This window comes from Condylura cristata, unplaced genomic scaffold (genome assembly GCF_000260355.1).
Source record: "Condylura cristata isolate star-nosed mole 26May11 unplaced genomic scaffold, ConCri1.0 scaffold00021, whole genome shotgun sequence".
NCBI lineage: Eukaryota > Metazoa > Chordata > Mammalia > Eulipotyphla > Talpidae > Condylura > Condylura cristata.
The window spans coordinates 36640214-36652323 of NW_004567122.1; the positions used below are offsets into that span (position 1 = coordinate 36640214).

Consider the following 12110-nt stretch of genomic DNA (forward strand, 5'->3'; position numbering starts at 1 on the left):
ATTATTTTCTCACCTGTTTCGTTATATTCCTGCTATGAGAAAAACCACCCAGTATTTTTCCTTTTCTTTCCCAGAACCAATTTTTAAGAGGACTTTGGTTTCTCAGAGCCATGAACTGTCATGTAAAGAATCTAATGTGTATCAACAGGTCATATATAGAGACCTAGGACTACCTGAACAGGAATTGGGGCCCAGCTTGGTCTAACTTTCTGAATACCCCACCAAGGCAACCTGTTTTAGACCCTCCAGGTCAGCCTAATCTCCAGCTAAGCACCATGACTGGCTTCAGTCAAATCCAAATTCCTGATGCACAGAATTATGAGATCTAATCTGAATACAAGGTTGTTAAAGTCACTGTATTTGGAAGTGAAGGTTACATGGCAATGGATACTTATAACAGGGATAAACAGGTAATTGATAGCTTGGAGTTATTGTGGGGTGCACTGGCTAACAGCCCTCCCTGCAATAGGTGATCCAGTCAAATGCTGAAGCAGAAGAAGAGATTACTTTTCTGTTCTCAGTGATGGGTTTGCTTCTATTTTAACTCCTTTGCTTCTGGTTCGAGGAAACAGGCAGAGAAAAGCAGCAGTAACTTCAAGAGAAAAGAAAAGGCCCTGCCCTCTGGTTCCCAAAGGGTGTGGCAAGCTGCCAGTCATCTGGATGACCAGTGGGGAAGACCCAGCAGAGGTATTCATCAGGTGTAAGGGACAGGAAGGGGTGAGAATGCAGCCAAGAGAGGAGGTGAAACTTTGGTTCCAGGAAGGAAGAATAGAGGAGTGACTCCTTTCTGTGAGATCTGACTGATATCAGGCCAGCCTTTGCAGGAATCACAGCTCTGTGTGCAATCTGCAGACCTCATACTTGCTCTGTTGTCTGCTAAATATTCTTGCTGATAAGAACACTTACAAGAAGGTGACTGTCGGGTAGATGTCAAGGCATCTTTCTGAGTTATTACAGACTAAAGGAAAAAGAATAATCTGCCCAAAATGTCATCTGAAAACATCCTGGCAGGGCTTACTGGACAAGGTGACTGAAATATAGCCTAAGACATGTGGCCCGATCAATCTTCATGCAGACACAAGATGATGGTCTCGCTGACCTTTCCAGGCTCAGTCTTTGGATGGTTCTTTCTAGCCTTTTCTGTCTGAGATCTGGATAGGTTCTTATCTTTGCCCTGTTTTTTTGTTTTTGTTTGTTTGTTTGTTTGTTTTTACAACCCTTGCCTGTATCTTCTGATCTCTAACTGTATTGTGTCTGCTCTCTAATTGTGTTGTCCTTGTGTACTTTCTTCTTTTCTGCTACAACTACCACTGTTCTTTCTATCCTCACTACTTATTTAGTGAGGGCACACTAAAAGCTTCCGTGCTGTATCTAATTCTGAGAGCGATGCTGCAAGGCAGCATTCCTGATGCATATTTTAAAGATAAAGAAATGGAGACCGGCCCTCCCTGGTGGCGCAGCGGGTTAAAGCACAGCACTGAGGATCTAAAGCCGCTTCCGCATGAGTTCGATTCCCACCTGCCCTGGAGGTGACCACATGGCGTGGCAGACCTCTCCTGACCTGCCCACTGCTCCCCTCAGCAGTGTACTTCGTCGACCTGCCTGTTCTGCTCCCCGCTCTGTCTCTGGTGAAGCCTCTCACCGCCCCTGAGCCTCTGGCCTGTACCTCAGTTCTGTATGCACAAATAAATAAATCTTAAAAAGAAAAAAAAAAAAAGAATGGAGACCTAGAGCATCAAAGCCATTTGATCAACATCATATAGAATTTAAACTCACATCTACCAAAGCTGATGCCCTTGGAATGCTGGTAAGTGGGTAAGGCCAGGCAGGGTGACCTCACTTAGGAGGAGGAAGGAAAATAGACAGTACTGTAGAAGCTGTTTGAGAGAAGGACACACAGAAAAAAAGACATCTGTAAGCATGAACCTGACTGATAAGATAATCTACAAAGTAATACCTCAAAAGCTACTGCAGTCACCTAGAAGTGGGGAATAAAGAGAATAAAAAGGAATAAAGAGAAGGAAGGTAGATTTGCAAGATAATTATGAAAATATAGCTACAATTTGGCATCCATCTGGTCAAGGTAGACAAAGATGACCTCAAAGAATTATATTTGAACAACTAAAAGATGACGAATAGACATACCTTTGATGTACAAAACAGAAGAGGAGTTAGTTTACAATGGAAATTTCTACTCTGAGCACATTAGGTTTGTAAAATAAACAGATGCTTAACAAAAGGTATTGAGTGGGCAGGTAGAGCTATAGGCCTAGTGCTCAGAGGACCCCAGAGCCCAGCATGGGACAAGAGGGTAGAAAAGAAGTGTGCAAGGGGCAGGTGAAGCCATAAGATACCTGAGAGTTGTGAAGGAGAGAGGGGTGATAACCAAGGCTGGAAGATTGGGAGTTCACCTTGAAGGGCACACAGTTCCTCGAAAAGAAGAAAAAGATACTATCATTGTACAGGGAGATAGTCACTTGAAAATTGCATTTGGAAAGGAAAAAAACAATGGAATAATCCTCGTGGCTAATATTTACAGGAGGCTTACCAAGGACAAGGCACTGGTTTACATTCTTTCATGCACTCAATAATTTATTCTTCATGCAATCCAAGTGGAATAGACGATTAACATAATTTTACTGATAATAAAATAACACCAAGAATATTGAGGACTCTCCCCAAGATCACACACTCAATACTTGGTCAAGTTGCAGCTGAATCCAGGCATCTATCAGCCCAGGCCTCATCCATAACCACTTGCTATATTGAGGGTTCTAAAAGGGTAGAGACCAAACACCAAAGAGAGAATAAAGAACCACGCCTTGGAGGAACCTACGTACAAATCAACACGCTGGGGCAGTCACAGTGGAGCTGTAAGGAGAAAACTAGAACAGGCCAGAGGAAGTCTGACCCTCAAGGACCTGAAATTCACAAGTGAGACTGACAAGTCAGTCAATTATTACAATGAGTGATAACTGCAATGTTTATCTTTAGTGTTCTACAAGACCAAAGAAGAAGAAACACAAAATCTTTAGGAATGAACCAGACAGGCTGGTGGAGAAGTGATACACCTTGCCTGAATTTTGAAGAAGGGTGGGTGCCCACTGAGACAGGAGAGAGGTAAGGTGCTGAAAGCAACGTGGAGGCCTGAGGAAGGCACGCATAGGTTGGAGTCGGGGTCGGAGAAACAGACTAAGCGCATGGGAAAAGGCAAGCAAATAATTTAGACTAGAGTGGGTAAGGTGTCCCCAAGAAACCTCTGGGGCAGTGCAAATGCTGTTTTCTGGAGCTATCTTTCCCTTGTGCCTCCATTATTTGTATTATCCACAGAGCCCAGATTCTTATGCCCCACCAAATAAAAAATTGTGATTCAGCATTTTCTCTGGTTCTTCACCCCTGCACTCCCATTGCTCTGTTTAGCTCCTGGAAATGAGTATGTTAGTACTTGCTCAATAAATGTCTAATGAAATGAATATAAAACCAAGAGTTCCTATCCTTCAGCTGGAATCCAACCCAACCCATGTTACTATGATGTGCAAAGTGTGAAACTGGCCTCAAGAATGTTTAAGAAGGAGAAACTGATGCTATGTTTTTCTTGCAGAAATGCAGTTCAGTCCTACTGGGAAACAAATTTATTTCTGTGACAAAATGCCAATGATAGATTCTTTACATTTATATATTACAAAATTGAGTTGTGCTCCAGAGAGCATTATAAAATGCAGACACACTGATCTCCAGCACAGGGTGAAACTTTCAGTTAAAGCTGTATGTTTCACAAGAAAACCTTCTTTTTTTTCCTTTTGGTATAGAAGAACCGGGGTACAAGTCAGAGGTATGGGGTGGGGTAAGAAGATTCACCAGAGACAGAGTGGGGAGCAGAACTGGCAGCCTGAATGAAATACAACTGTTGAGGGGAGCAGCGGGCAAGACAAGAGAGGTCTGCTGTGCCATGTGAGTTAGCTCCCTGGTCAGGGATCAAATTCAGGACTAGGCTAACCTAGACCACCAGGGAGGCCCAAGTAAATCTGTTTTACAGGAAATTCTGTCACTGAGAAACTGTTGCTTGATGTTTGCAGATAAAATATATCTAGTTCCTGGACTTCCAAGTTCAGCTGGACATGTTAACCCGGAGATGCTTGGCCTGCTCAAAAGAATACCTGGGAAGAAAAAGCTCTGTATGTGGAAAATCATGTTTACAATTCTTTTTCTGTGGATTCATGGTTTAAGCATGATTAAAGGATCGTGTTGTCTATGGCTGAGAATGAATCTAACAAGAAAATGGCTTAAGGACAAACGTAAAGAGAGAGGGAGACAGACACACAGAAAGAGAAGGAGAGATGGAGACAGAGGAAAGGGTCACAGAGACAGAGACAGAGCAGAGGGAGAGTTACACTGGATAGCCTAATTCAGTCTTCATAGAGAGCCATATCTGAAGCCCAACTTTCAACTAATTGAGTCAATTAGTCATATGATCTTGAAAAAGACTTCAGTGAGATATCATCTGATTAGCAAGTTTGGTAAGAACAGACATTCAAGCAATTCATTTGGTAGATATAAAATTTAGCTCCATATATATATGTATATATATAATATATATATACACACACACACACACACACACACACAAAGTATGTGTGTGTATATGTATGTATGTGTGGACAGCCCCCTAAAAGGCTTATTTAAAACATAAATCCATTTTTACTTTTAATCTTAATATTCAAACTATAATACATTCACATAGTAAGTCTGCTTATTGCATATGAAATGATTGAAATTTATAGGGGGCAATTTTTCACAGCTGTTAATTCTAGGGGATATGGCTGAGAGTGGAAAGCAGGATTTTTTATGTTCTACATATAAAATGATGACTTTTTTACAGTGCACAGGCATTATGCTATGAATTTTAAAGCGAGTGATTAGGAAAAAAAAGATTGTTGGAATAGATCAAACACAAGGGTATGAACTGGGGTGAAGTCAATGAAAAAGAATGTGGGGATTCCTGAGAGGAGGTGCCTGCTGCCATTAAAGGGAGCCAGTGACCAGAAGGATCTAGGGTATTTTGTGAGAAAGCAGAGAGAACATGGCAGTCAGGAGGAATTCCTCACTCTCCGTCCTGCTCCAACCTCAGGTACTCTTAACACTATAGTCACACTGTTTCCAGTGTCCTGAGGAATGTATGTCCCTGGAACACTTCCAGCTAGAAGGTTCTAATGCCGTACACTAGCATTCAACAGTGTTACCTTTTAGCACAGGGAAAACTGGGTTGAAATGTATATTTTTAGAAAGTAGCAAAAGTGAAGTTTCCTAGACAAAACCCAACTGACCATCCAAAGTGGCCAGCACCACCCCTGACCAGCCTCTACATCATCACTGTTATAAGCAACATGCAATTTCATCCATATCCTCTCTCTTTCTCTTTCATGTACACTCAGATATAAATAGCTACATATTTATTTTACAAAAGTGGCATAATTCTAAACATTGAAGTCTGAAACCTGCTTCCCCTGCCCCCATCACCTGCCAGCGAAATCATTCTAGAACAACACTCATTTCTCATGTCTTGTTATAGTTACATTACAGTCCATGTTTAAAACATGCTCTATCACAGATGCTGGTTGGTTCCCGCTCACCACAAAACCTTAGCTTGAAATAATCCACTGCAAGGTAAAGTTCTTAATGCAGTTTTGACCTCCCATGACCCACACAACATGATGCATGTATTTTAATCATGCTTTGGGAATTATTTTTAACAAGGCATTAAGCTTTCATTAATAGAATTCAATTCTCAAAGCGCCAGGAAGCACAGTGGATGGAGAATGGTAGCTGGGGAAATGCATTTTATAATATTAGCAGAGTCCTGCATTTAGTTTGACTGATGTCTGCCACCTGGGTGGAAACAGTCACAGTGGGCACTTCTGCTGGCCACCCTGAAGACTGCCAGCAGCTCTGGAGAGGAGAACATGGCATCTTGCCAGAGGTCAGAAGGTGAGTGATGATATTACACCTTGATGACACAGTCCCTCTGTGCTTTGGCCCAACCCAACTGTCAGGCTAGGAGGGAGACTGCAAAAATAGAAGCTAGATGATAAATAAAATCAGATTCTTCTGTGCTAAAACACTGCCGGGAATGTTCAGGGCGGAACTTCAGCTCCATGAGAATGTTACCTTTGAAATGGGGAATACTGGAGAGAGCTGGCAAGTTCTCTGCCTCCCAGAGCAAAACAAAACCCAACAAAACCATCTGACTCCATCTTAGGTGGCATTAGAACTTTTTACGTCCACTATCAAAGGAGGAAATGGAATTATTAGCAGCACTCCTCCAAAAGCAAATGTGTTGAATACCCCGCTTGTTTACCAAAACCAGAATTGGTATTTATGTCATTACTGGTCATTGCCCACCTCCCCAATAAAAGGAAAGTTCCATAAATATGGGGACTGTGTCTTTACTGAACGTTCTTGTGCTTCTTCCTGATGAGGGAGGTAAAGACAGAGGCATTTAAAAAAAAAAAAAAAGTAAAGAACTGATTTTAATCAAAATTGCACTAAATTCTACAGAGGGTGGGTTTCAGGAGATTGGGGGAGTTTCTACAAAGAAGAAAGGATTGACTTAAATTCTGAAAGACACACAGGAGAGGAGGGGGGGGTAAAGGTGCTTTCCTGCAGAGAAGGGCATCCCAGGAGGCTGAGCACAGAGCAGGGAAGGGAGGAGGGCCCAGCAGCTGTGGCAGGCAGAGGGAGGCTGGGAAAAGGTGCCAGAGGGCCGGGGCCAGGCAGCGAGAGATGGGCAAAACCCCGTCTGTTTTTGATCCTCAGGGTAATGAATACCCTTTGGCGGGTTTTCAGTAATGGAGTTGCATTTCTAAAATATGATTATGAGATCTTCTGAGTGGTGAGGAGATGGGAGGAATTTAAAATAGACTTGAAGAGAACAATTAGAAGTTGTTACTGGGACTTATGCAAGAGATATTAGTTGGAACTGGGGAATCTGATGGACAGAAATAGACAAGAATGTGTTTAGGAAAAAGAGTAGGACTTGACATTATTTAAATGTAGGGGGAAAAGGAAAGACCCACTGAGATGAAGTGTGTGGCCTCCAGAAGGCACAATGGCCACAACAGCTGCTCACTGAGAAGGGGTTCAAACGTAGAAGGAAAGATCATGGACTGCATGGGTCAAATTCAAGAAATTGAAATCAATAGCCACTAACCCTGAGTGCTGGCCGAGGAGGTCAATGCTATGCTTACATGAACCATCAACTTTTTTGCCCTCTCTTTACTTTTCCTTTCTATATTTTATGTGTGTGTGTGTGTGTGTGTGTGTGTATTTACGGCAGCCTTCATTATTTTTTTAAAGATTTATTTATTTATGCATACAGAATTGGAGTACAGGCCAGAGGTGCAGGGGTGGTGAGAGGTTTCACCAGAGACAGAGTGGGGAGCAGAACAGGCCGACTGATGAAGTACACTGCTGAGGGGAGCAGCGGGCGGTCAGGAGAGGTCTACCACACCATGTGGGTCACCTCTGGGGCGGGGATCGAACTTATGCTGAAGTGGCTTTAGCTTCTTAGTGCGGTGCTTTAACCTGCTGCACCACTGGGGAGGGCCAGCAGCCTTCATTTTTATACAGTCTATGCTTTATCAGCTTGAGTGTAATGCCTGTGAAACGCTCACACCAAGTCACCCATGTGCCATCACCACAGCTCTTGTGCTTTTCCCCCTCCTGCTTTGATTCCACTCCTCCCCCTGCCCTGCAGAGTATCTCTGATCTATAGTTGCCTGTTGTTTTGATTTTTACTTTATTATAATTGATAATAATAAAACATTTTTTCTTGATCCCTTATTTGGGTACTCTGCATTCCTCCTATAAGTGAAACCAGCTGATATATTTTTTCCTCCTGATTTATTTCACTGAGCATGATTCCTTCCAGCTCCATCCATGTTTCTGTGAGTGGCATGAGTTTATCTTTTTGATTGCTGAATAGTAATCCATGGTGTATATATAAAACATCTCTTTGATCCAGTCTGCTCGGAAAACAGCATGGCTTCAAATGAACTGGATCATTCCAGTGGACTGTGAAGCCAGGTCTCCCAGGAAACCTAAGCCCCGCTCTCAGGGCTGCAGGAGTGTGTGTTCACATCAGGAACATGAGTTTACACTTTCACTTCCTGCCTGGATCATTTTCTTCTTTTTTTTTTTTTTTCACCCAAACCCAGAGGTTACCACCAGCTTCCCTGACCTGCTTATTCTGCCCTCTCCAAGTCCTTGTAGTATTTTCAGCATTAGCACCTCTGGCCATGCTCACATATAGGCTTCCCATTTCCATATAATTCTACTTCCTTACATTCTATTATCTCTAACAAGAGCTTTTATATACCGCATACACTACTGCCTTAAAAATCTAGCAGGTACTAAAGTCAGATGCTACAAACAGACTAATAAATGCCATTTGCCAACCGTGTTACAGTGTGGGTCTGGCTGCCGAGTCTGACTATACATGCATTCAGCTAGATGTCCTCTCAGAACAAGAGAGTGAGCACAGCTTACATAGAGCAGGCTCCTCACCTGCCAGTCCACTCCACAACCACCTGGCCCACCCAAGGAGGCGAATCTGCTATTCCCCCAGAAGTTTTGGCCCCTAAAAACCTTCCCAGGGTGAGTTATTCTCTGGGAAGACTCTGATTTTAGTTTTGAAGGGGCATGTTTTAAATAAGCTCCCATCTCTCATTTTAGTCTTCACTTTTCCTATTTCTCCATGAGAAACAGCTTCTGTATGTTGGGCAACTTGAGAGACAGTGAGAGATCATCCCTAGTAATTGTGATAATGTGTAACAGGCATCCCGCTTTCCTTTGGGAACTACCCTCAGATGTGACTATGCCGGTTGCTGCATGTTTTTTTTTTTCTTTTTTTAAATTTGTTTTTGTGTAGAAGAACTGGACTGCAGACCAGAGGTGTAGGGAGTGGGAGGACTCACTGGAGACAGAGTTGGAGCAATACAGTTCAATCTACTAAAACACGCTGCTGAGAGGAGCAGCAGTCCAGACAGGAGAGATCTGCTGCGCCATGTGGTCAGCTCCCTGGGATTGAACTCAAGCCCTAGCAGTGATAACACTAAGATTGAACCTCTAGGCCACTAGGGAGGCCCCATCATCCAGTTTTAAGCAGCACTCTGCATTTATTGCTGACTTCTAGTGAGCAGAAATTGGAAGTGGTGTAGCTATAACTGGTAAACACGTGTGTTTAGCAAATGAGGCAAAGATGGAAATTACTAGAATCCCCTGAAGTCAAGTAAGAACTAAATGATATAACAGGAGTAAAATAAAGACGTGGCCCAAAATACAATCACTGGAGATTTTAGAGTCACTTTATCCTTCTGGAAAAGAGGCTTGACCATCATGTGTCCATACCCACATCCACACATAACGATCACAATGATACATGGTCAGGTGAAGAACATGTTCAAACACAGACATTTTCATTCTGAACCACCTCCGCTGCCACTGGGCAGATCTACGGATTCCTGCTACTCAATCCCATCAGAATTTTGTCCACGCCACTGGTATAAAACGTAGAGACCTACTTTCTACTTGACTCTGGTACCTCTTACCATCTGATTGGTAGGCAGGCCTTAGAGAGTACCTGAGTGAAAAGGGGGTTCTATCAAGACTGGAGAGTGAGCCAAGAATCATAACCAGGTTGTCCCCAGGGAAGAAAGGAAGACACTGCCCAAAGCCACCCAGTGAGCATCCCCAGCCTGGTGCTCTGCTGTGCACGCTGGTTTGTCCTTACCTATCCAGAGAAATGCAGCACAGGTGAAAAATTGATGCTGTTGTGAGCAGCACATCTAGCGATGTCCTGACCAGGCAAAACATCTCGCCGTAAACCCAGATGTCTTGAACCAGCTCAATGGCGCCAAAGGGCATGACCAGCACAGAGACCAGCAGATCCGCAAAGGCAAGAGACACAATGAAATAATTGGTTTTTATTTTCCTGTGAGTGAAACAGTATAAGGGGGAGGGTCGAGGGAAGAAAGGTGAGGAAAAAGGTGTCAGAATGGAAAGAGGGGGAAAGAGAGGCAAAGAAAGAAGGGGAAAGGGGGGGAAGAAAAGAGAAGTCAAATACCACTGTGCGTTCAGCTTCCCCTTCCCTCACTTTGCTGGAAAGATCCTCCCAAAGCTCTCTCTGTTTCATTCTCCTCTGGTCACTTTGACTTGATTAGATAGCCCCATGTGTGGGGCCCCCTCCCAAGGTCCCCCTAAGTTGCAGCATCCTTGGGACCCAGATCTGTCATTCTCAGGGAACCTCCCAAGATGCTGTCCACAAGTGTGGCCAAATCCCCCCACTTTACACTCTTCCACTGGCATGTGTGTCTCACATGTGTCATCTATCAGAATCATGTGCCCATGCGCCAATCCTAGATTAGTGTCCATCTTCTCAGGGAGAAGGCCGTCATGAGGTAGGACTATTTCTTTTATCCCCCTCTGTGGCCTGATGACTCACTCCAGACTGCACTCTGGAATCACCCAGATCAATTAAAATTCAGGGGCTTTGGGAGGGGGTTATATGAAACACATATGCCCAGCTCAGACTGAAGTTCACATTAACAATGAGTAACTATTTAGCATGTCTCAAATGTTGTTAGAACATACTTATACTGCACTTTTGTCACTTTAATAAGGTCTTCAGTTGATCTAAATTACAACCAGGATTGACACTGATGAAGCAGAAAGAGCCAAAGACCCAGATTCAAATCCTCAGTCATTCACTAGGCAGACACCTCTTCCCAGAGGCACTGGTGAAGTGGGCAGTTTAGGTGAGATGTGCCCTCAAAAAGTATATACAACGTGATAAAAACTATTAAAAAAACAACAACAAAGCTGAACATGGGGGGAGAAGCACTACAGAAATGTATTTAAGTGCTTACTCAAGTCATGTGAAAAATCATAGTATTATGTGTGATCCCCCTCTGCCACCCTCCCATGTATCTTCTTTCATAACTACATAATTTCAAATTATCCTTTCATAAACACAAATTGTAATGGAAACTGTAAGTTGATACCCCAACCTTCCTGGGTGAGCCCCCAGGTCTCCTGACCAGGCCCCCAGTTCTCACCTAAGCTGCCTGTCCCTGCACACAGCCACCATCACCAGCAGGTTCCCCAGGATGGTCATCAGGATAACCGCCGAGAGGAACGTGAGCAGTACGACCTTCTCCACTGACCCGAAACCCTCCTTGGAACTGGAAGACACACACAGTACAAAGAAACAAACAAAAAACACAAAGAATTGAAGGACATTCTGAGATACAGAAAATAAAGTTAATCTTGATTCAACTTCAGGAAGGTAACCTCAATATCAGCAGCGGCCAGACACATTTTGTGCACCTAATACATGCTAACACTGCTCCGTCACCATATGTGACCCCAGTGAGCTTCCGCAAAATGAGGATGAGACAGGTCAGAGAGGTGAAGTAACTGCCCAGAGGCTGCACAGCTATTCACCATTAGAGACCCGGAGACTGCTTCAACCTGTGCTCAGAAATGCAGTTGATTGCCATCTGTTTGGTGCACCTAAATGCCTAGATTATAAACTTTGTGCAGAGAGGCCCTCAGCTGTTTTATCCAATGACAAATTTCATTTCACTGCACCATTCACATTTGGGGAGGAAGGAAAGATGGCAGTGGATGAGTGAATGACAGTAACATGTACTGGGTCTGCAGGACTACGTACAGGGGTTAATTGGATTCCAGCCCTGTAGAAGTTGCTGTGTGTACAGGTGGGCTCTCCGAGAATAGGTCCTCCCTTGAAAGTTGACCTTCAATAGTTAACCTGGACAGATTGATGTCAGATTCCATGAATCCATTGGAAAAATAGTAGCCAGCCAATAAGCCGAGGGCTCCTTTCACTGCCTCAGCCAACAGCTTTATGGTGCCCAGTAAGACAGATCAGGTTGGTGTTCTTGTTCATTTCCCTACAGGATTTAATTCTGTAAACCCTGCCTCCTGGAATCTCAAAATTTTATTTTACTGACTTCAAAGTGAGTGTACCTTATTAAAAAATACAGCATATCCTCTGCAGCTACAGGAAAAGTTTCCTTTTTTTTTTTTTTTTT

The 12110-nt window shown here is 43.4% G+C and overlaps 1 protein-coding gene across 3 annotated transcripts in view; it reads right to left on the minus strand.

Moving 5' to 3' along the window:
* Positions 1-12110, minus strand: part of HTR4 (5-hydroxytryptamine (serotonin) receptor 4, G protein-coupled) — a 141182-nt gene that overhangs the window by 64261 nt on the left and 64811 nt on the right. For all 3 annotated transcript variants that reach the window (XM_004686866.1, XM_004686867.1, XM_004686865.1), the window contains exons 2-3: positions 11112-11237; positions 9788-9988 (exon numbers count right to left, since the gene is read on the minus strand). In XM_004686866.1, the coding sequence (XP_004686923.1) occupies positions 9788-9988; positions 11112-11237 (327 nt within the window). The remainder of the gene's footprint in view (positions 1-9787; positions 9989-11111; positions 11238-12110) is intronic.